At 30.9% G+C, this 25,318-nt stretch overlaps 1 protein-coding gene across 1 annotated transcript; it reads right to left on the bottom strand.

Moving 5' to 3' along the window:
- Nucleotides 1–496: 496 nt before the first annotated feature.
- LOC148284891 (lipase member I-like) lies at nucleotides 497–5,491 on the bottom strand. Its single transcript, XM_088233289.1, has 6 exons — nucleotides 5,481–5,491; nucleotides 5,165–5,417; nucleotides 2,659–2,810; nucleotides 1,731–1,945; nucleotides 1,380–1,536; nucleotides 497–672 (listed from the first exon to the last, which is right to left on the bottom strand). The coding sequence occupies exons 1-6, from the start codon at nucleotides 5,489–5,491 to the stop codon at nucleotides 600–602; spliced, it is 861 nt and encodes a 286-aa protein (XP_088089415.1). The 3' UTR covers nucleotides 497–599.
- Nucleotides 5,492–25,318: the final 19,827 nt, after the last annotated feature.

Raw genomic sequence — 25,318 nt, 5'->3', positions numbered from 1 at the left:
AATATTTTCAATTATGTCTTGTGTTTTTATGCAGTAAACGAATTATAAAAAATGCGTATTTTATTTCATTTTTCTAATTATACTGCAAGCGTTATAAAAATTATTTTTTAATTAAATCTACAGTTAAGTTTATAATATAACTCTGATTAATAATTGATTGATCGTGCTAATTCGCATGGACAGTGAAAAGTAAATCTCTGGTCCGATTAAGTTGGCCTCCTCTGCCTAGTTGGTCTACGAAAGTTAAGTTCTGTGGAAGTTTTTCATATTTGTGTTAATTTAATAAAAACATCAACTTTTGTTTATAAGTGTGTGCATATATTTATAAAATAATATAACTAAAAGCATAAATCAATAATATAAATTAATGCCTCGACACAGGCTGTGTCTAGTTCATAATACAATGAATGAAAAGAATGAATGAAAAGTATTACGTAAAAAAACAAAAACCCTCTATGATAAATAATACGTAGGTAAATATACTAAAAATAAAACATTTTCTACAACCATAGTGAAATTTATTAAATCACAAATGAAAAAATAAAATATTATTGGTAGGTTTTTTATACCTACGTTATTAATATTTATGTTTTGCTTCATTATTTTATTCCTTGGGGTCCTTTTCCAAATGGAGATGCACTATTTGTTTCTAAGTAATACTTTCCAGTTGCACTAAAATAAAAATAGTAAATGTAGGACATGGCATAATTTAAAAGGGCACAAAAAATAGCATCTTAAGCCAATGCACTTTTTTAATTTCATGATATTGAAATATTTCATTTGTAATTGGCCACAATTCACCCGTAAAAAATCGATTACGAAAAAACTGACTGAAAAAAAAAACATTGAAAATTACTGTGATTTTCAATTTTCATTTATTGAAAAAAAAATAAAGAAAAATTTATTTAAAAAATGAACCAGAGAATGGTTTAAATGTTTTTTTTTTCGGGACTTTAATACGTATTTTATTATATAAATAAAACACGAGTGATACTTTAATCCACAAATTTGGAATATCCAGTGACCGGTTTCAACCTTTTCGCGACATCTTCGAAACTGGTCCGAAATGTCGCGAGATGTCGCGAAAGCGATGAAACCGGTCACTGGATATTCCAAATTTGTGGATTAAAGTATCACTCGTGTTTTATTTATATAATAAATTACAATGAACTTCCATCAAGAATTTTCACTTACAAACTTAAATGTTTTAATACGTATGTTTCTGAGACGGATGAAAAAACAGTATCAATCGCTTTATTTTTGCAGTTAAATTTAACACAACTTCTGCGCTTTGATGTCTTGATTTTTTGAGATGATTAATAATTATGATCTTGTATTTTATATAAGAATGTTTACTATACTAATATAAAGTTACTTACGTTACGTCAGCATCGATGCCCATATAGATAATCGGTTTTACAATATTTTTCTGCAGTTTAAATTGAAGGTAAGAATTCGCAGCTACTGCTTGAAATGAACTAGGAGTTTTAAGAGATTCTGCCCAATATCGCCAAGACCTCCAATGACTGCAAAAGCCTACAAGCGAAATAAAATCAACGAATAAATGTTGGGAATTTTTAAAAAACGATGACATAAATAAACATTTTATTAATTACCGAGCAATCAATGATTATTTGTACGCCCTGACAAAGAAAAAGTTCTATTTCGATACCAGTTGGCATATCACTTTTAGTAATAATCAAAAATAGATTGAAATCTAAAATACTTACTGTCCGGGGTAACTGGAACTGAAAGTAGGGGACATCCTGGTTGTATTGCGTTTCCTCCATTGGGCCAAAAATCTAATGTTCCAGTATTCACTGAAGCCCCATATTGCCCTGCGTCTGTGTGAATGACGTCAACAAATTCAGCATCAGATGCTGATAAGTGACCACTGAACAGGCTAGGATAGAAGCCGGGGAACGCTGGGTCTAGTCCTGTAATCCTAAATTAATTGAATCGTATAGTAAAGCATTAAAAATTCTATCTAAAATTCATCTAGAGTCTGTGATTCTGGCTATATGACTATAGTTGGCAGCCCTTTGGACCACATCGGTGATCTTTGTTCTGGCTCTAATCCATGTATTGGTTTTTCCGTCTCTCAACGAAATACCCAGCATTCTCCTTTCCATGGCTCTCTGTGTCACTGATAATTTGTGTAATTTTTTTTTCTTGAACACAAAAGTTTCACAGCCATATGTCAGTACAGGGAGAACACAAGCATCAAAAAGTTTCTTCTTTAAATAATGTGAATACTTCGGAGATTTTAGGATAAATGAGAGCTTACCAAAGGCGGCCCATGCTAAACCTCGCCTTCTTTCTATTTCTACCTCTTGATTATCTTTGCCGAGCTTTATTTCATGTCCCAAGTATATATAACTATCAATCTTTTCAATTATTTCTCCATTTACTAAGATGTTACATGATTGGTTTGCATCACTTAATCGATATTTTTAATTCCAATCTTATTTTGGTTCTCACTCTCAGGTATTTGTGGGGTATAAAGTTTTTCGTAGAACTCTTTTGGTATATTAAGTGTTTCAGATCTATTTTTGCTCTCACTACCATCCTCTTTACACAACGTCGTTATTTGTTTTCTGCCAATGCTAAGTATTATAATATATTATAGGAATATAATATTACATTTTAAAATCATACCTCTTTAGCTTGATGTTGTGGGTCTGTTGAAGATTCTTTCCAGTGAAGCCTGCTACTTGGCCTCCCAGCGAATGACCAACCAAATGAATTCCAGGGAGATTAAGTCCGATGTCAACCAATTTTTTTATTTGTTGAGCTAATACAACTGCTACCTGAATAAGATAAATTCAATATTAACCAGGCACGAAAAGTACCCGTCACAACTTTAGAACATTTGCAAAAATTGGGTCATGGAGATAAGTGTAGAGTACCTACTTTATCTTCCTAGATATTTCTTAAGAATGATTGGATTTTTGAAAAAAAAAAACATTTTATCATTAAAATATGTATTTTGCATAAAGCAAAATTTTGTAATCAGTTTTGAGAATATTTAATAATAAGATATATTTAACGCCGTTAACTTATAAAAATGTATCCTGTTTGTTCTTTTTTAATGTAAAAATTATATCGTTCTTTGTACATAAATAAAAAAAAGTTTAAAAAAAGAAAAGCTTTAGAAAACAAAGCATAAACTTTGGTAAGATAAATGTAAATCATCCTTCTCTAATTTTTTTTTCCTCTTGTTCCCGTTATTTATTGCTTTGCTTATGCATACAAAGCTTTTTTCCTAGTTTAAACATTTTGTATAATAGTTATTTTCACGGGTCTGAGTCCATTCTTTCATTAATTTTTTTTATTTTTGTAACTATGGTCTTCAGAAAGTCAATGTGTCATTCCTTTTCTAATTTATATAGTGTCCAAGCGGCTCGACTGTGGAATCATCTCCCATCCTTTATCAAAGATGTTTCTATAGTATCTTTATTCAAATCTTACCTGAAGAAATATTTCCTTTCTCGTCCTTAGTTTCATTTAGTTTAGTATATTATTTACAAAAGATTAGTTGAATCACTTATAGGCGTTATCGAATATAAAACACAATTCAACAATTAGTAAATTAAACTCAACAATTTACTTGATTTGAATCAACAACACAATAACAATCAACAAATTAAAATCAATAAACACGAATCTATTGCCAAGCTGTTTTTTTCTGCTGATATTTTTTGACGCTAAAGTAGCTCTTTCCAAACTTGACTGCACTTGACAATATCTTTAAAATTCTTTGTTGGCTGAGCCTGAATTTCATTATTGAGGTACATTATTGTAGAATAGTATGCAGTTTGAGGAAAAATAAGTATTACTAAAATATCCCCTTTCGCTAACTCTTTATTCCTTTTTTCCATTCCACACTAATCTATCAATTAATTTATAAATGTACACATATTGCTTGTTCTATTTTTGTAGACAATTTATTTTTTCGTTAGTTTGAATAAGATGCCACTTGGCAAGAATCCCGCCAATGTACAAATATGTATGTAAAGAAATAAATAAATCAATTTAATTCAATAGCAATCAAATTCAAAGGCATATTTTTAAATAAGGATACATAGCTCTTCAGAGACTGCAAAGCTTTAAAATTGGTATACGGAGGTCTGTTAATTAACAAAGCTTATGCTGTGCCTCGGCTCGTTTGTTATGAGATAAATGGTTAGTGTCTAAGTTCATTAGGAAGTTTATATCCTGTATCTGCTATTTTTACTAACTGCAAACTATCTCACTTTACTGATTTAGTAAAAAATACTTTAATACGTGTGTTTTTCAATTCCCGTACTTTTAGAAAAAAAAAATCATTTTAATTTGTCATCCAAAGTGCTTTTTATTTATTTTCGTATCTAAATAAATATACCAGAGATGAAACGGATATCCGGTATCTAGCCTATCCGGCCTATGCGACCTAGTTTTACTATCCGGCCGGATACTGGATAGTAGTTCAATATCTGGCGAAAACATAATATTATTTGACTGAACATTTCATGAAATCGCTGCAACTAAATTGATTTATTGATATTGACCGTGTTTGGATAAAAGTAACTCTTGTTATCAAAAAATTGACTTTTTTGCATAATAATGTCCATTGGTGTTCAGTTTGCACTTTTAAAAAATTAAAACCGCGAATATAAAATATTTATCAAAAAGCATTTTTTAATTAAAAATATTTTTGTCTGAAAAAATAAAGCTCAAGGGGTGAAAATACCCAAAACCATTATAATGATTTGATTAAAAAACCTTATAAACCATATTTATATATAACACATCGATCGATAAGTGATCAGTAAACATACCATGAAAATATTTGAGGTCTTTTTTATTTTATGCTCATTGAAAGTTTTTTTTTAACTGTGGGAGAAATTTGAGTACCGCGGTGTCTTTACTTTTTTTTACCATTCTGTAAAATATTATTTTTGTGGGTTACCGGCATTTACCTGAACATGGTTGATCTATAATGGAAGATATAATTAAAAATTAGACACATAATCTTAGAAAAACTTTAAAAAAGGATATCCGGCTTAAGGGCTCGCCGAATATTTGGTATCCGGCCAAACCACTATCCGTTTCATCACTATAATAAAGAGTGTAAAGTGAATTTAGTGAACGTGTCTTAACAGTTAGTTAAAATTGTTCATACTTTTTTTGTGTTAGGAGCAGCATTCGTGTAGTATCCGCCAAACGCCATATTTGACCAATCTACCAGGACAATATTAGTGGTAGGATGCGTTTGAAGATATGCAGTTATGACAGTGTTGACACTCTCTTGTAGGGCTGTTTCTATAAATCCATGTATGTAAAATACTGTTGAACCTGATTTTTTAAAACTTAACATTCCAGCCATTTTTTCAGCTTCCAATAGCTTGAAATCAACGTGTTGATCAAAAGTCCACCTGAATAAATTAAAAGTTAACAATTAAAATTTAATACGAATTAAACTGTAATAATTGTCTAACTGTGGTCCCATGGTAGCATAGCAAATTCCAGATAATAAAATCTACATTTCTTTACACATATCAGAAGTAATTTCCAAATGTTATGGGCATTTTAAAATATTTTTTTTTTGTTAAAAAAGTTTTACAATTAAATATATTTTTAACAGTATATACATACATACGATCTTTTTATATTTTACGCTTCTACCTTCATAATATATCAAAATACTCATTTTTTTGGTTTAAATTTATTTAAAGAAAAAGAACACACGGATAAAAATTAAGATACATAAACAAGGAATACATCTAATAAACACAAAAACCTCACCAAGCCACTTTTTGTGGCTTGTTGGTGAAGTTTACCTACAAAATTAAAAAAAAAATAAAATATTTGCCTTTTTATGATTTACCCATATATTCAATTTTGAGGGCCATTTTCAACGAGTTGTAAATAACTCACTATTAGAAAATAGAATCAAGTTGGGGTAGAGTGGGATTCGAACCCCAGACCTTTGGTCCGTGACTCCAAGACACTAGCCACAGGACCACAACCCGATTAAAGTTATTATTCCTACTTAAAATAAATATCGGAACATAAATAATTACAGTCAAAATAAAAAACAGTAGTTGAATTGTATCCACTCAATCAAAAATAAGAAAAAAAATAACAGGAAAAACAAATACTTATATCATAAAAAAAACTAATGTTTCGAGAGGGAAATTGTTTTACGATTTGTATTTCAGTTTAAAAAATATATAAAAGTGTTTATGTGTTTATATCTTTTAACACAAAAATCGATGAAAACAACTAAAATTATGTAAACATTTCTAATTTCACAAAGTACATCAATGTAACCTTACCCATTGTAGTATCGCAAGTTAATATCTTCAACTCTGTTAAGGCGACTTAAATCTAAAAAAATAATGTGTGTTTTAAAAAATATCAATATTATTAATTTTTCAAAATAAAATTATAATGGATCACACAGATTTATTATGTAAGTGTAATCTTCAACTTTAATGACATAATTTATAAAATTATTTCACCAATAAATAAATTACAGAAAAACACAATTGTTATGACAATGCTGTGAAACGACACTGATCTCAGATGCAAAATAACATAGGCCAACAAAACAAAAGTTTTAAAAATATTTTTACTAATTTAACCAAATCTTCCGTATTTTTGAGTGCTGAAACCATATTCGATATCAATTTTTATTTATCACTCACAATTGTCTCACAATATGACATCAATTTCATATTTAATGAATAGGAAGAAGTTGATAAATGAAAATTAAAAATTAAAAATTAAAATTTTTATTAGGTCACAATTTTCACGTACTATAAAATTACTATAAATAAAATGCTTATTTTTTAAAATGTTCTCTCCTTTTTCTTTGTAAAGTTTCTTGCATAGCTTTTTCTTTGATGTGATGCATTTTGTTTTTCTCTGTAAAGTGACCTAACAGTAATCACTCAAGATTTTTTAAAATTATTTTTTTCATACATTTGATTTTGAGGGCCATTTTCAATGAGTTGTAAATAACTCTATTAAAAATGGGAATCAAGTTAGGATAGAGTGGGATTCGAACCAAAGACCTTTGATCTGTGACTCCGAGACACTAGCCACGGGACCACGACCCGATGTTGATATTCCACCGTCCCTGGTATCGTTTCTCTATTTTTTTTATGTCTTGATGAAGGTGTCCCCTTGCTCTTCACTCACATCACCTAAGTTTTCAGGAAAAAAATCAAGATGGTTGTGCAAGATGTACATTGTAAGGCTCACCAGACAACCAAGACTTTTAATATTGTTTATCATCAGCTAACTAGGATAAATTCATAGTTATGAGCTTTCACTGTGTCCAAAAACTTTGTGACAACTTTTTTCTAAGTACTTATCGTTGCTTCAAAGTTAGAAATACAAATATTAGGCCCAACGAAAATCCCTTTTTTCAGTTTAGCTTTTGATAAATGAAGAAATTTTGTAAACAAATATGTAAAACAAGCACCATCCTTTTTTAAAGCTTTTACAAATTGTTTCATAAAGCCCTACATAATGTGTACTGGTGGTAGAATAATATTTTTAGGGTCCACTAAAGTTGTATACAAAATATTTTTCTATCCGGGTGTCAAAGTTTTTCTTAAGGGCCATTATTGATCCCTTGCTCTGATGTCCCACTTACATACAAAACATGGAAACTTTGTAAATCCCCTTTGTTGACAGTTGTTGCGGGTCTTTAAAGAGCCTGTCTACTGCGTGGAGTGAGAGAGTTCTCATTTTTTAAAATCTTATCCTCCAAGCCCAGATCCGCAAAATATCTGGCCATTATTAGGTTAGGAATGAGTTTTTAACATCTCCAGGTTTAATCAGTGGTCTCACGAAGATTTGGCTTCTTTCATAATGTAAAGGATTACATTAACGTAGACTGTATTTCTCATCTGTACTTCAAAACTGACATCTAGAAATTTAAGAAAAGTTTATTCTAGCAAAGTGTTTTTTTCAATCTGCAGTGTTTTGTAAGGGCTTTAGTGATAACTTTGGCTAGATTTTGGCTGAGGTTTATTTGCTCGAGAGCAAACCTTTGCGAGTACCCCTTTATGAGTTGTTTCGCGTGGTACTGACCAGGCGCTTTTTGCCAGAGCATCACTCTCTACTTCCGGGTCTATAACTTCTTTACGTTTATGGTTATTTATTTGATTTGTTTCACATAAAACCTTTTTTTTCTATATGGACACTATGAACACCTCACTGGGAAAAACCCATGTCGAGGCATTCATTTCCAATTTTTAACTATTATGTTCCAGTTACAGTAATTGGTATTTATAATAATATACGCGCATACATACACACACATAAATTTACATATGTATACATACAGATAAAATAAATAGTAAAATCAATAATAATAATAAACAAAACAGTGGTAATATAAGTAATTTAATACACATAGATACTGTGGAGATATTGAGTCAAGAAGCGTGCCACCGTCGCGAATTATTTGGCTCCTCTACACCAGCCGGTTGCCGGTCCTCCAACATTTGCACACATTTTAATAAACATATACGACAGTGTTTTATATGAAAGTCAAAATGTATATTATTTCTAATTAAAAAAGTAAAACATAATCAACTAGTTTGATTGGTAATTGGTATCAAAATTATAGACAATATTTTATATCTCACCGGGTCCCTGTGAACCATCTTCGGCGTGAATTAAGGCACTTTTGATTAAAATGGCACATAATATTAATGTTGATAAAGACATGCTTGTTTTATTTCACGAGACTTTGACACAAATAATTATTTTACTTTCACGCGTCTGCCTCTATATACAAGTTGTACAATAATATTTTGAAAAAAAAAGTTAAGTGGATTTTAGAATATAATTTATTCGCGAATTCACAAAAACTCGCGAAAACATTTGCAGGCCTGCATTAGAAAAATGTTTTTTGTTAATATATAGTTCAAAAGAGATGTCTAGGCAATTTTATGTTTCATTTTTTAAATTTCTTTTTCTTTATTTTTTTTGTGCAGTTTTTTTATCATTTACCTATTTTAAGACTCGAATTTACATTTATTTTTAACCATAAAACGATAAAACGTCTCGGATTTACACAGGTATCTATCTCCAGGTTATTTTGGACTAGAAATGAACCACAAATGTATTTAATGTATTTATTAATCAACGGTTTAAATAAACTTTTACAAAAAAATGTTTTACATAAATAATTACAGCAGTGAACAATTTGTACTGTAATACATAAGATAAATTATAATAAACAATTAAGTGAAAATAAATTTTTTTAAAAAGTATTAAAAAAAATCTTTAAATTAAAAATTAGAATTAGAATGAGGAAATCTTATCTTTATATTTATGTATAATTCCTCGTTACGTGTGATGTCACTGAACTCCTTCTGTGATAGAATGTGAAGAAATATTCACATTCTATCACTTCTTCACAATATTTTAAATAATCCCGCTTCGCCTGTTTATCTGAGAGAGCTCATCCAACCTCTTTCACAACACGGACTATCTCTTCGTTCTAGTAACGAGAGAACCCTTTTAATACCCTGTCATCGTTCTAATTTTCTTGCCTCCTCTTTCACAGTAGTAGCCGCTCGATTGTGGAATAATCTACCCACTAATGTTAGAGACACCCCTTCTTTATTTACATTTAAGTCAAGATTGAAATGTCACTATCTAAATATTTAAATTGTTCTTTTGTCCTTCTTCTTTCCTTCCCATCCCCTCTCCTCTCTTCATAGTAAAGTGTTATTTTTTTTTTTTATGTTTTTATTTTTGTTAATTTTTGCTTTTAATTTTTGTATACAATTGTAAAATTCAATATGTCCATGTATTTACATTTTTCTCAAACTGAACGGTTTGGGTAGGCAGGAAATTTCCTAAAGGTAATATGCCCGCCCTTATTTGTATATCTATATAAAGTGTCAAATAAATAAATAATATTAAAAATGTATAAACATTATTGAAATATATTTCTGAAAAATTCTTTCAACAAAAATTAACATTCATGCTTGTTTTTCCCCATGGAAAAAGTCAACATTACAATTTATCGCTCTACAGTTTAATATTTTTTAATATATTGGTCGATTTGCAATTGCGCTTTTAGCTACTTTGTGGCTTTTTTCCAGCCATAACCACAAAAATCTGGATTTTGTGCTTTACATTTTAAATGCATTACCTTCCAACTCTCTGTTATACCGCCTTGCTAACTCGTAGCGAGAATTTAGATCGGTGCTGTCCAACGTGTCATAGTGCAAGAAGCGCGTTATCATATAGCATACTCTCGCAACAGTATTTTATTTTATTTTATAAACATAAACGGCAAATCTGCCTTTCACAAACATTAATAATATTAACATATTTGGCTTAATATACATTTATATATTTTTTTAAAACACAAATTACCTTATATCCAAGATTTATATAAAAAAAATTAAACCAAAAATTATAAAAGATTTATATTAAAAAAATTAACCTAATAATTATACAGCATATTCAGTAGAAAGTTTAAATAATAAAACATTCTACAGTAAAACAACAAGAAAATCATAAGTACCGTTTCACACAGCTTGGCAAAGTGAACAAAAAACTGTAAATATATATATTATGAAATGCATGAATAAATAAAAATAATTACCATTCACCATCTTTGAAAAAGTTCAAAACTTTCGTTCTATGGGAACAATACCTTACACTAAATATATCAGTTACGTGGGAATAACTATTGCCGGTTCATGAAGTCTATTTAATACGGCATTACAAGTATACACTGTCCGTGAATTGTTGCTACCAAACGGTGGCACCTGTCAAGTCATTCTTTCAGGCACCCTGAAGTTGATGAAGATAATAATTCAGGGCAATCCCATATTGAATTTACAATTTTGAATAAATTTAAAAGGTCTATAATTTTTCTTCTATTGTTAAGTTTTAACAAATTTACTGTTATTAGTAAAAAATCATAATTTAAAAATTCATGACTGATACTAAGTTCAAAATGTATATACCGTAAGAATTTTTTTCGGACTCTTTCAAGGGAATTTTGGTGACAGTTGTAGTAAGGAGTCTATATTGTAGAGTTGTACTCTAACTGGCTTCTCACTAATGAAGTATACATTAACTTCAAAGTGCCTATGTTTTTGAATTCCTTAGTCACACGTAACATGAAGCGTAATATTTTTAGAGATTTACTAGTTATATTATTTATGTGCCTAATAAAGGATACTTTTTGATCAAAAAAGATACAATTATTATTATTAAATAAACACTAGCAGCTATTAAGCTGATGCGTGTATATTAATAGTGTACATGGTTATTAAACATTATTTATTGATGTGTGCATCTAAGCGGTTTTCGAATACATTTAGTTAACTAACACAAATCACTTTTTTGGAAAATGCCATTCCATTTCTCCACAACTCGGTTTGTCAGGAAGTTCTTCCTAGGGTTGGATGAGAAAGAGGTAGTGTTTAGTTTCAATTATTGACCTCTGAGATGGCGGTTTTAATTCACAGTGAACATTGATTTCAACTTGGTACATTTTATTGGTCATTTAAAATTTTAAACGTTTCAATCAATTTACCATGCTGCCTTCGTTCTTTCAATAAACTTAACCCGAGCTTGGCTGAAGCGGTCCTCATATGATTTATTTCTTAGAGAAACTTCAATTTTAGTTGCTCTTCTCTGGACTTTCTCCAACAACTCTATTTTTTTTAATAGGGACTCCAGATTTGGTAGGCATACTTCAGGAGTGGACGAACATATATTTTTTAAATTTTAAGGAACAAATTTTGGTTGATGTGAGCGAACGTTTTCCTTATTAATAAAGGAGGAAATTGGTGCGTTTGACAATTTCGATAATATGTGAGTCCCATTTAAGATCGCAAGCAATTCCAACTCCGATATCTTTTTGTGACGTTATTGCTTGCACTCGATTTCCATCCACGATATATATTATTTTCGGATTTCTAGAGCCAATGTGTAGAACGGTGCATTTTCCAGGATTACGTTAGGAGCCACTCTTTTGTCCATTGAAAAATCTGATTAAGGTCATCTTGAATGTGCTGGTGGCTTATTATTGGGTTGGCAAATAACTTTGTATCATCGGCAGAAAAAAATGGGCGTACGAATTAGTTACCTCAAATCGGTGAAGTAGATTCCAATGTATGAATTTCACGGAAAACTCGCAATATTATGTAACGGCTTTATAAACACCACTATTTTTTATTTTATTTTATTTACTTAATTTAGTTCTATGATTAACATAGTCTAATATATATTTACAATACAATATTTACATCTATACTTATTCTAACATTATTTATCACTATTATAGACTATTATATACTTAATATCTTATTTATAATATTCACTGTTTCATATGTTCATTTTCATGAATAATATTCACCATTCACACTATATATAACTTAATATTTTTCACATATATACTTTTTACATTTAATTTTAAATAAATTTACATTTATTTCATTTTTTATGCTTTCTGGCATTTCCTCAAAAAATTGTATTCCCTTGTACATAAGGCAGTTCTGGAACATTGCTTTTGATTTCTTTTCCAGTCTTATATTTTTAGATCCTCTTGTTGCATAGTTATGAAAAAACTTATTATTTTTTAGTTTATTTTGAAAATATCTCGGAACCATTTCTTTAATAATTTTGTTTGACAATCATAACGACATGTTTTTTTTAGGTCGTATTTACAGCATTTTAACTGGGGTATTCCTTGCTCGGAAAGGTTAAAATCAGGCTTGAAGATGGCGTCACGTGACTTCGGCGCCAAACATGGTTGCCGAGTGCGCTTTTAACAAACATGGTGTACAAATATGGCGCGGTAACGTACTACGTGCCGCTTATCCCATAGGGCGCGAAACGCATCGTTTTTAGACGATTTAGAATACCTGTATTTTAAACCATTGTAGAATACTTATCCGACGTTGCTGGGAAAAAATAATAATATTGTTATGATCGTAATTTTATTATTTAAAAAAATAAAAAATTATCAAAAAGACATAAAAAGACTATATCGTATGTCAAAATAAATAAATAAATTCATTAAGTTTTCACAAACAGCTCACGCTGTCATTAGCTGGTTGAAGTGATCGCTTTGTACACTATACCAGTTTTTCAATTCTTTCAGCAACCATTAATACAGTTCATTAATCAACCAATGGTAGAGTGTTGTGATAGATATTCGATTTCCGGAAAGCCAGTTCACCAATTAGCAGTACTTTCTGACTAGAACTTGTGACGTCTCAGGCGGAGTAATTTTATTATTACAAAAAGTTTAGAAATCGTAGCGCCACATTATGATAAATGTTCATGACTTCTTGTGGACAAGAAATCTAGCGCCTATTTATATTTGCGTTAGAAAATGTTTACATTTATTTAAAAAAATAAAAAATATACGCATAAGAAGTTCCAACATAGGCAGAATGGTGAATTTAACACAAATAATAAAATAAAAAACCTTTGGGGGTCATGGCAAATTATCAGTTCTGTAAATTCTTCTCTGTTGAGATGTTTACGAGTATTTGTTTGACTATTAATATTTTGATTGATAAACAAATAAAAACACAAAACCGATCAGCACTGGAAGAAGGTTATTATGGTGAATAGTGTAAAAATAATTTACCAAGAGACCAGAGAAAACCAACATGTAATAACACTGACTAACCTGGTGCTGAGTCGTCCCCCTTGTTGGCAATCAGCTCACGCAATCAAAGAAATTGGTCTTTAGGAATACTGTAGGCACAATTTTGTCTGAAGGCAAAGGATGATGAGATGTTTGCGGCGTTGTGCGAGTTAAGGCGAAGCTATGAAAACTACACGGCGAATTGCTTTCAAGTCAAAAAGCGTGCGTACGTAAGGCGTCAAAAAAGAGAAGACTACAACTCAACCTAGGACTTTTAGTCCCATGGAGTCGGGACTTATGTCTATAAAAATGTGCAATAAACTTCTTATAAGTAAATAATAAATAAATTAGGACAAGAAAAAAAGATTTTATCTGTTCCAGGATTTCTTTTTTATCAGGTTAGTTCATTTTATTTTTTGATTCCCTGAAATCTTTTTCTTAATTGAGATGCACTATTTGTTCGTAGGTAATACTTTCCAGTTGCGCTAAAACAAAAAAAAAATTACGCTGATATGACACGTGAAATAAACACTTTTAACTGAAAACAAGTTAAAGCTTATCATATAAAAAACTTGACATTGTGACAAAATCTGGTCTATTTTAGTTATGTCAAATCTTGAATAATTTACAGAAAAAAGTTAGGTTTCTGTTTCCACCGAATATGTTATTATGTTAATTATGGTAATTAATTTTGGTTACCTGTGTTTTTTATCGTTTAAACCTGTATATTTAATTGGTTTTGCAGCATTATTTAAATGAGACGAGAATAATGAAAAAAAAAAAACTATGCAGTCGTCTTCAATACATGTATTAAAGTGTGGTCTCTTTAATTAATTTAATTATGCAGGGTTCACCGGGAAGGTTTAATACTTTATTTTTGTATAACATCGTGGAAAATAAAAACGGTTAAAAGCTGATAAACGTTTTATTAAATATTGGGAATTGCGTATGGACGACAATTTCAGCTAAACGTCTGCCTCTGTTAGTCTAACAAATGCTAGCTCGTTTTATAACTTTTTTTTATGGCATTTTCATAAACTTCAACCGGTATATCATAAATTTCATCACGAATGTTTTGTTTAAGTTGCTGAAGTGTTTCGGCAAAACTAAGTCCAGGGTTGTTGAATCTGGCGTTCGTGGAGGCCAATGAACATCACGATTTTTTTAGATAATTTGTGCTGTATGTGAAGTTGCACTATCTTCAACAATGTTTGGCTGGATTTCTGAGTTGTTTATATTTAAATTTAATAAAGGTTTCAGCTCCTTTACTTCACAAAAGTCAGCAGATGGAAGGGTTGACGGAATGTGGATGTTAAAACATGGGCAGAATGGTGAATATTACACAGTGTGTAAATTTGCCACTTAAACCAGCCGATGACAGGTCATAAGCCCTCTTTGTTGCAATAAATTTAAATATGAACAACTCCCTAGGGAGGAAATCCAGCAAGTCTGCAAGCAATTGGACATACTCAAACCTGGTAAAAGAAGAAGTGTAAAAATTGGAAAATTGTTTTCAGGCGTTGCCTAGTGGGTGATTTGGTTCAGCCGGGTAAATCTCACCCACATAATAAAGGTTTCAGCTCCTTTACTTCACAAAAGTCAGCAGATGGAAGAATTGAGGGAATGTGAATGTTCAAACATGGGCAGAATGGTGAATGTTACACAGTGTGTAAATTTGTCACTTAAACCAGCCAATGACAGGTCATAAGCCCTGTAAATGCCTAGACTTCCATATTACCTTCTCAATAATGTTTTCCCTCTCTGTTGCAATAAATTTCAAACTGCACCATCTTGCTGGAACCTCATACTAATCTAGCCTAAAGCATACAATTCTGGCGTCAAAAAGTTTTTCATCATGTTAAGATGACATTCTCAAGTAACAGTAATCATAACACCACGTTCATCTTCAAAAAAGTAAGAGCCAATGATTCTTCAAGACCACACAGCGCACCATACTGTTACTTTAATTGGATGCAAAGGTGGCTGATGAATAATTCGAGATTTTTTTGCTGACGCAAATCGACTATTTAGTTTATTAATTAAGTAATTTAAATGTAAATGCTCATCATCACTCATAAAGAATTCTTATTTAAAGTTATGGTTATCATGAGCAAACTATAACATCATTTTGGCATAAATGTACGGCGTCGTAAGTGGTTTTGTGGAAGAAACTCTTGTGTCAATTGAATTTAAAATGTATATGAATGCAATTCTTAATGCATTATTTCTCACAAAGTTCTTGTCTTAAGTCTGATTTCTTAAGCAGGGTGTCGAAATGAAGTTGATGGATTGTTTTAAACACTTTCGAAGTCAGCAGCAATGATTGTGCTTATCTGCTATAGAGCTTCGTTCTTTAAAATTTTTCACTCAACGGCTCATTATTTTTACGCAAAATTTCACGTTATTTTCTAGTCATCACGGTAATTGATTTTGATAAAATGTTTTTACGCTTAAATCATGTTGGTTTATCGAGAATTTTTCCATATTTATGCTTCACGTGGCCTCGTGATAGGTCTCGGGATCAATTGACATGAAACATTTATTTAAAAAGGTAATTTTACTAAATAATATTTCACAGTCCATGGACTAGAACTTGAAGCGTAAGACTTAATATTACCTTTATACAACAAAAGTGTTTGAGATACGCTGCGATTGGTGTACCAAAGCAGTGCCCTTTGCACCACTATCGCTTGCAATGATAATACTATCAAAATTCATAATTACTAAAATGGCAGCCAAACAAATTAGTAATAACGCCCGATACAATGTTTTTATACAGTAAAATAATCTTAAAAAATAATGTAAGTTTACATAAATTGAGTTAAAGATTATTATTATTAATATTTAAAGCACTAACTTTGTGGTAAAACATTAAACTAAATGTAATTAAATATTTGTATATAACCACTTACCGACTTTTCCATGTCTACCAGTTTCGAGACGTACCCGTATCTTCGTCAGGACATCAACTAAACCAACATGCAAACCAATATGCAACACCCACTCTACACCTTTACCATAGTTGTTGCACAAAAATAAAAAACTAACAGGACATGCATTTTAATAAGCACATGCACTGATTAGATTATGAAAATATTCTATGTTGTTCGAGAAATAAATAAAAAAAGTAGAGGGAATGGAGGGAGGGGGTAAGCTTAATAGGTTTAATAGGGTGATCATTAGAGTGGAACATCGTATTTAGGTCTGTATCGAAAGTTTGTTTGATTATTGATCAAAGGAACATTATTTTTTAAAGCTTTCCTAATGTGAAATATTTCCATATTTAATTTTGACCCTTTATTATTTGTATGTAAGATTTTAACTCCTGTAATTTTAACATATTACAACAGAGATGAAGAACATTTAAGAGAAGGCAATAAAGAAGTCTAGGCATCTACAGGGCTTATGACCTGTCAATGGCTGGTTTAAGTGGCCACTTTACACACTGTGTAACATTCACTATTCTGCCTATATTTGAACATCTATATTCCTTCAATTCTTTCATCTGTTGATGTTTGTGAAGTTAATGAGCTGAAACCTTTATTTATGCGGGTGAGATTCATCTAATTGAATTATTTCACCTACATACTAGGCAACGCCTGAAAATATTATTTTTTCAATTTCTATACTTCTTCATGGACCAGGTATTTTATCAACAATATTTTGAGTTTGTCCAAATTTTTGTAGACAAGGACTGGATTCAACGCCCTGGGGAGCTGTTTATATTAATATATGTTAATATAAACAGCTCCCCAGGGAGTTGAATCCAGTCCTTGTCTACAAAAATTTGGACAAACTCAAAATATTGTCCTGTAATTTTATTAAAGTCATGATATAAATTGATTAGGTGATTTGCGAATTCAGAGAAATTATTATTGTGAAGACACCTCATATGTTCTTTAACACGAATATCAAAATTTCTTGATGATCTTCCAACGTAAACGTAGACGTTGGTGTCCTGACAAAGATACGGGTACGTCTCGAAACTGGTAGACATAGAAATGTCGGAAAGTGGTTATATACAAATATTTAATAACATTAAGTAAAGATTATTAGTTAATTCTAGTTACATACGTGTTGTCTACTTAATAATTTAATAATATGTATGATTCTTATTTAGAAACTTCGCTGGTTTGTCATTAAACCGTATTTAAAAAAAATGTTATATCATTGTCGACTGTTTGTTTCTTTAAAATAAATAAATAAATATCTGGTTTTGCTTCATTATTTTGTAGAATGAGTTGTAGGAGAGAATTGCTGGGAATATATGTGGAGTCCTAAAAGACTGCCCAGAAATGCCTAGACCTCCAATGACTGAAAAAGCCTATAAGCAAAATAAAATTAACGAATAAAAATTAAGCAAAATTATTCTTGATCATAATTATTTTGATAAATAATTTATTGATCAACAAGTAATTTATGATTATTTTTACTCTTTGACAAAAGAACAGGGGTTCATAAAAATATGACTTTACAACAGACGAGACATACTGTCTTTAGAAATAGAGTACTGGTTGACAATTTATGTTATGTCTTGTTTGGACATCATTGTTTAGATGGAAAAATATGATATGTCACCATGTTTTGTCAACCATTACTCTATTTTTGAAGATAGTATGTTACGTCTGTCGAAATATGGCTGAATAAGGTATGTGTAACATATCTTGGGGGTTCGAACTGTCAGTAGGGTCGCAGTGAGTCACATCTTGCTGGAGGATATGATTCTATAAAATGCTGCAAACGCCCAGTTGCATTCCACCGGCAACACTACTGACTAGTCCAACTCGTAAGCGCTCACGTCGTGAACCCTGGGCAATGGGATCACACTCATAACGGTGTGATCACAGCAGATAACGATAGGATGAAAGGCGAGTTTTTGGCGCCTCGAAACCAAAACCAACCAGCTAAGGGAATGTTACCCCGACTCTCAGTTCCGTTCTCCCCGTTTTCTCAGGAATCACTACGGCGAATACATCAATAAGCAATCGTCCTGGCTGCAAAATGTAAAATTAGCGCAGGACAGATACAAACGCTTTCGCTGTAGTGATTGCCAACGTCGGGGGACTAGGCAAGGCACTAGAACTGAAGAAGAACATATCTTGATTTGTCATCTTTGTTTTAGATAGCTAAATATGATATGTCAAACATATCTTATCTAGCGTCCGTTTTAAATGGCAAAATAAAATAAGTCAGGAAAGTCTGGAAAAAATTTTAATTTTCCAGCATTTTGTATAAACACTCCATGGTAAAAAAAACCGAAGAATAAAATGCGTAATGCATCTATTGACACTAGAATAAGGCTTGTAAACTGAAATTCTGATTTTTCATAGCCCATCAAACTTTGAAATCGCTCTCCTTCAAAATTCATAAAAAACTGACATATCATACTTAGTCACCTTTTTACTATTATTATATAATACGTTTGATATCAGAAATGTTTTTCGTTGATTCTCGTTACGTTCAGACTTACAATTTATTATTCCAATATTGTTATTGTTTAGAATGAACACAGATTAGTATATTTTTTAGTGACTCGTGTAGTGTTTTGGCCAGAACCGAATACGAGCATTTTGTATTTCTTTGTTATGTCTGTAGTTTGGTAAAACGCACGCAAAATGAGGAAATCATACGATTTTGCCATTTTAAAACGAACCTTTTTTTTTAAATCACGCAACAATAAAAAAACAAAAAACCATAAATTAGATAAGAACAATATTTTTTAAAGGTATTTCTGTTGAAAAATATCCTTAAAAATTTTATGTAACTAAAATATAATTACTTTTAGACCGGCAGATTAAGCCATTTCAAATTTAGACTAAACTTAATTATCTGGGGAACTAAAATTTGTTAAAATAAGATACTAAATTGAACATGAAAGTGGACGAAGCAAGTTTTTTTTTGTTTTTGAAAAGAAATACAAGTATTTTTAATCACATACATTTTTGTGATATTTCCTTTATTTCTAGGTAAACTTTTTCCTTCGGTAATACTTAAAAAAAATAAAAATTATGGAAATATTTTAGTTAAAACCTTTTTTATAGAATTGTATTTTCTTTTTTTAAAAGATACTTCTGGTTGTAATATTTAATTTAAAACAACACCTTATTTAAATTTTTATGACCATCAGACCTGCCCTTATCGTTTTCGTTTTTAAAAAATATATATATTTCAAGTATTGTCCATGTTAAAAGCATTTTAAATTCGTACTGGTTGTGGTTTTATTGTAATGTTGCAAAATCCGGATCAGAGATCAAAGGTTCGCTTTCCGTTTTACAACTAGATTATTATTTTATTTGATATTTTACGATGATATTAAAAATATATACGTATTAAAAATTGTAAATACATTTTGGTATTAAATAATCCTCAGTGTTTAAAAGAAAAAAATATTAAAGAATCTAGGTATAATTGATATTGTTTTTTTAAAATTAAAAGTCTGTTTTATATAAATTCAAATACTAAGGATAGTTAATACAAGTAAATGTTTTGTGAGGGTTATTTTGGCTTCAGGATGTAACATATTAATAATTTGATAATTGATATTCGATTCCTATGCATTTGATAAGATGAAAATTATAATTTTTGTTCGTTCAGTTGTCCGTTTGTTTATTTGTAAATTTGATCACCAGGTGTTCCCCAGGGATCCAACCTGGGCCCATTACTGTTCTCTATTTTAATCTATGATATTAAAAAGTCAAATCGCGTTTTTTGTTATTTGCGGATGACTTGAAGCTATTTTTGATGGTTAAAACTTTAGATGATTTTCGTACTCTCCAGGCGGATATAATAAACGTATCTGAATAGGAAAGACAATCAAAATTATTGTTCTATATTTCAAAATGCTCAGTTATGCCTTTCACCAGGGCCCACAAAACGCTTTTCTTCCGCTATAGAATGAATGACCAGATCTTATGCGGATTGCGAAGGTTCAAGATTTAGGTATCACTTTTATGAGTTCACTGACATTTCATGATCAGATCAAAACAGTTTGGAGTAGTTCGTTTAAGATGTTAGGATTCGTCTTGCGTACTGCCAAAGTTTTTGGTAGTACACGAGTACTGAGAATTCTTCATAACTCGTTGGTGCGAAGTAGACTTGAGAGTGGCTCGATGATTTGAGGACCGTGTGAGTTGAAGTACTCTCTTATGGTGGTTCAGAATAAATTTCTTCGGTCCTCTACATGAGGGAGTGCGGATATAATCCATGGCTTTATCCAATTCCTCCTGAGTATGCTTGGTAACAGCAGTTTAAAGACCAGAAGGAATGTGTATTTAACTTTGCACTTCTTTTGATTGTTCCGCGGTATTATTTACAATCCTAAAATTATGCGGAGCTTTAGCTTTTATGTTCCGGATAATTACCTTAGACAGCATCAGCATAGACTGTTTCACATTCCAATATACAAAACCAACCTGCCAATGGAAGGGCTATCTCTATGTTGAACAATATTACTTTGGACATTGACATTTTTCACGTCTCTGAGAGAGTTTTTCGTTACAAGATTCTCTTACTTGTTTAACATACACCGCAAGACAAATAAATTTACGAGTTCTCAAAAAAAACTAAAATTGACATATAATGAATTATTCTTGATATTTAATTAGTTTTTTTTATATTGTTTGACATATGTGATGACTACTCGTTATTTCAAGGTTAAAATAAAAAATCTTACTCATGAATTGTACTTAGAAATTGCCATTATATATCAGGTATCAGATTACCCGAACCTTAGAGACCCATAACGGTTCATTTATGGTCGAGTGTTTGTGATGGAATAATAAAAGACATGTTATTTTTTAACCCTTACGCTGCTACGCAGTTTTTCAAGAATCTAATCAGAAACCCTCTTATTTATACATTTAAAAAATATTTTATCGAATACGTTGTTTTCCATACACACTACTGTTTTATCAATTAATAGCAATTCCAAGAAAAATCTTCCATTTCATAAATATCTAATTCAAGCTCAATGGAGTGAGCAAGATAGACAATTCGTGCTGCAAGTAGACAATTTTCGTACAGCGGTTGTAAACCCTTTCTTAATTGAAAATAAAAACAAACAAAACTGATCTCGTACTGCAATCTCAAGACGCATTGTTATTATTGAGACGAAATAATTATGATAGTTTTTTTGTTGATTGCGGGGCAAAGTGCTCTGTTATATATTATCAAACCTACCACTTCCATCAATGCATCTAAACAAAAATTGAGTAAAATAAATCTTGAAATTTGTTGCAACAGAGAGGGAAAACATTTTAGCCAAGGGAATATGGAAGTCTAGGCATTTACAGGACTTATGATCTGTCATTGGCTGGTTTAAATGACCACTTTACACACTGCGAAATATTCACTGTTCTGGGTATGTTTACACATTTATTTATTTATTTATTTATTAACGGACATAGTCCATGTATACAATTTATAAGGTTTAAATATTACAATAAAAGAGTAGTTTAAAACATTTAAAGAAAAAAGAAAGAAGCATTGACAAACATAAGGGACATCGAGACAAGATCTGGACTATTTATTTAGTGCTCGTTTAAATCGTTGTAAACTTAAACCAAAAAAGTCCAGATCCTGTCTTGAGTTAACAATACGACAAAGGCGGGTCATTGGAGAATTTAGGCCATAGTTTGTTCTATGCTGATCGATGAACAGTACTTCACTGTTTCTCAATCTACGAGTCGGAATATTGAATTTTACTTGTCCCAGTAATGATTGAACATCGATTATACCATTTAGTATGCCGAACATATATATGGAGTCAATATTAGTTCTACGTTTTTGTAGAATAGAAATATTTAACATTGACTCTATTTCAGCATAAGAATAATTATCTCTCTCTAGTCCAAGCATCCACGCTATTTTTCGAAGCAAGCGATGTTGGACTGATTCAATGTGATTTATGCGATTGACATAGAATGGAGACCAGACCACTGAGGCATATTCAAGAAGAGGGCGAACAGTTGAGCAATAAAGAGTTTTGATTGTACGGACATTAGTAAAATCAGAGGATATTCTGTTTATGAAGCCAAGTAATTTCAGTGATTTATTTACTGTATTATCTATATGCTCGTTGTATGTCAGTTTATAGTCCAAAACAACTCCTTAATCTCTGATGGACTTGACTACATCAATTTTGGAGTTTTCTAATAGGTACTCGAAGGAAATTGGTTGCTTTAATACACATCCACATTTAATACACATCCACATTCATGATTATTTTTACATTACCTCAACTCTTCCATCTGTTGACTTTTGCAAACTAAAAGAGCTAAAACTTTTATTTATGTCGGTGAGTTTCATCTGGATAAATTATTTCACCTCCTAGGTAATGCCTAAAATTATTTTATATTTTTTATGCAAGTTATTTTAATCAACAATATTTTGAGTATGTCTAAATGATTGTGGGAGTTATTTAGATTGAAACTTAAAGGTAACCGGTAAATGTACTAAGAAGTGATATTATTTCTTGGTAGTTGTCATAATATAATTTTAATTTAAAAAAATAACGTTTTTGAACAACTGTCTCACAAATTGATATCTCTTCTAAGAAAAATATTCCGTTTCAATAATAGCTAGTTCACGCATAATGGATTGAGCGAGATAGACAACAGTTGCCAAAATTACAAACAGCTGAGGTAAATTACATATTGTTTACATTTATATATATTTTTAATCTTACTTTGTTACTCTAACTAACAATTTAACTCTGCAAAACGTCCTTTTTGTTATGAATAAATTTACAAAATATATCATTCCAAATGATAACGGATAGTGAAAGTGATAAAGAAATAATAGTACCTCACCGAGAAACTCAGAGGCTTAGCAGCTCTACCTATTCCAAAAGTGAATAAGACAATAACGATATTTTTTTAAGTGATAGTGATAATAATTTATAGTATGACTCTTACGAAGAGCACAAAATCGAAGAAGCTTTTTCTGAAGTATTTTTGGATCAATATCGAGCTGATTTACCTCATTTACGTTTTGTTTGTAGAATAGAGTTTGCATAGTAATAATTACGTTTTGTTAGTAGAGTAATAATTACTACCCAATGAACAGCTAAAACATTTTGATTTCCCATTACTGTGGGTACCCATTATAATAAATTAACAAATGATTTTTTAAATATTCAAACGTCCTAATTGACAATCATTAGGTTCCATGGTGAATTATTTTTATGTTTTATGGCTCTTTACTTATTGGTTTATATTCTTAATTATGGGGTTTTCCAGTGATATAGGGACCTCACTAGATAAGAGTTATTAAATTAAAGGTAAAGTATTCAATTAGTTATTCATTACGGGAGTACATCAATATTTTCGTAATCACTGAATCTGGTTTAATAGCGGGAAAACACCAAATATAATTATTTTCCTCAAATATCATATAGGTGATTAAAAATCTAACTATTAACATTGATTTATTTTTTATTTCACTGTTTTTGGAATGTAAAAAAGTTCACTGTTTCAGGTCCCGACTAGCTAGAAGTTTCCTGTGTTTAGTCGTTTCTCTTTTCTTAAAAGCACTGCGAATTTAAACATCATAAATAAATTTATAATGAGGATGTTTAGTGGTTAAAAAAAAAATTGTTAAAAGACAAAGCTTTTTTTTTCAATTTTATGTATCGTACTATCAGCGCTACGATCTTTTAAAGTTTTGTATTTCTGACATTAATCCGCGTGTGACGTCGCAAGTTCTCTTCCGCTTCTTCTCGATTAGTTCTGTTGATTGGTCCATTGACGATTAGCGAACCGGAAATCTTACACAACCCTCTTATCATTAATTGATTCATATGAACAAGTGACTTCGTTCAAAGTTGTTCGTTTTCATTGAAATATTTTTAATGATTTTTTATTCATTTTCAAGAAAATTTGCCGTACAATTTAATGCTTAAATTTTTACTGCGCGTAAGAAAACATTTTTGTATAAAATTTTCCGTAGGGCTGAAATAGGTACGAAACTAAATAATAACCCGTCGAATAAGTAATTTTTATGTTTTGAAAATGTTTTATACCACTGACGGTTAAGTGCAACAAGCAGTTCCCGAATTCATTTACCCTTTTGGGGATTATGACGTCAGCATCAGTCTAGTTAGAACTTTATTATAGGGATTAACAACAACGATATATCGTTGTTTAGCAGTATAAGGGTTAATTCATATTTAAGAAGTAGGTTCTTATCGCTTTATTTTAAATTAAAGTATTTTACATTTAAACATATTTATAACATTTAAAAATATTTAGTACTTAGTGAATTCACCTTTATTTTTTATAACATGTAAAATTCTATTATTTAGAGAAGCGTAAAGCGAATCTAAAATTTCTGATGTTATTTCTTCTTCTCAAACTTGAATTAAGTTTTTTTTTAATTCCTCAATGTTTTTTGATTTTTTTTTCCCGACTTTTTTTTTCATAATCGCCCATAAATTTTCTATCGGGTTCAAATCAGGGCTATTCCCGGGCCACGTCAACGATTTTAAGCCAATTTTCTCCTTGAATTCATTGATCTATAAAAAAACAATAAATTATTTATCATGTGGTCACAAAATGCATTTAAAAATATATATATTTGTACTCACAGTGCGGGCTCTATGGCACGGCGCAGAATCGTCCTGAAAAATTGGGTCCGCGGTATACTGCGTAATGTCCTCGATTGTTGGAATAATATGTTTTTTTA

Source organism: Micrasema longulum, unplaced genomic scaffold (genome assembly GCF_059751315.1).
Source record: "Micrasema longulum isolate JH-2025_06_02 unplaced genomic scaffold, ASM5975131v1 h1tg000080l, whole genome shotgun sequence".
Taxonomy (NCBI): domain Eukaryota; kingdom Metazoa; phylum Arthropoda; class Insecta; order Trichoptera; family Brachycentridae; genus Micrasema; species Micrasema longulum.
Note: the sequence above shows the minus strand (reverse complement) of the source record. Positions and strands in the feature narration are given on the sequence as shown.

Excerpts from the sequence above, each read along its gene's own strand:
- LOC148284891 (XM_088233289.1), bottom strand. Across the intron at positions 1,537-1,730 it reads AGTTCCAGTTACCCCGGACA|GCTTTTGCAGTCATTGGAGG; the intron begins GTAAGTATTTTA and ends TTTCGCTTGTAG. Across the intron at positions 673-1,379 it reads GGCATCGATGCTGACGTAAC|TGCAACTGGAAAGTATTACT; the intron begins GTAAGTAACTTT and ends TTTTTATTTTAG.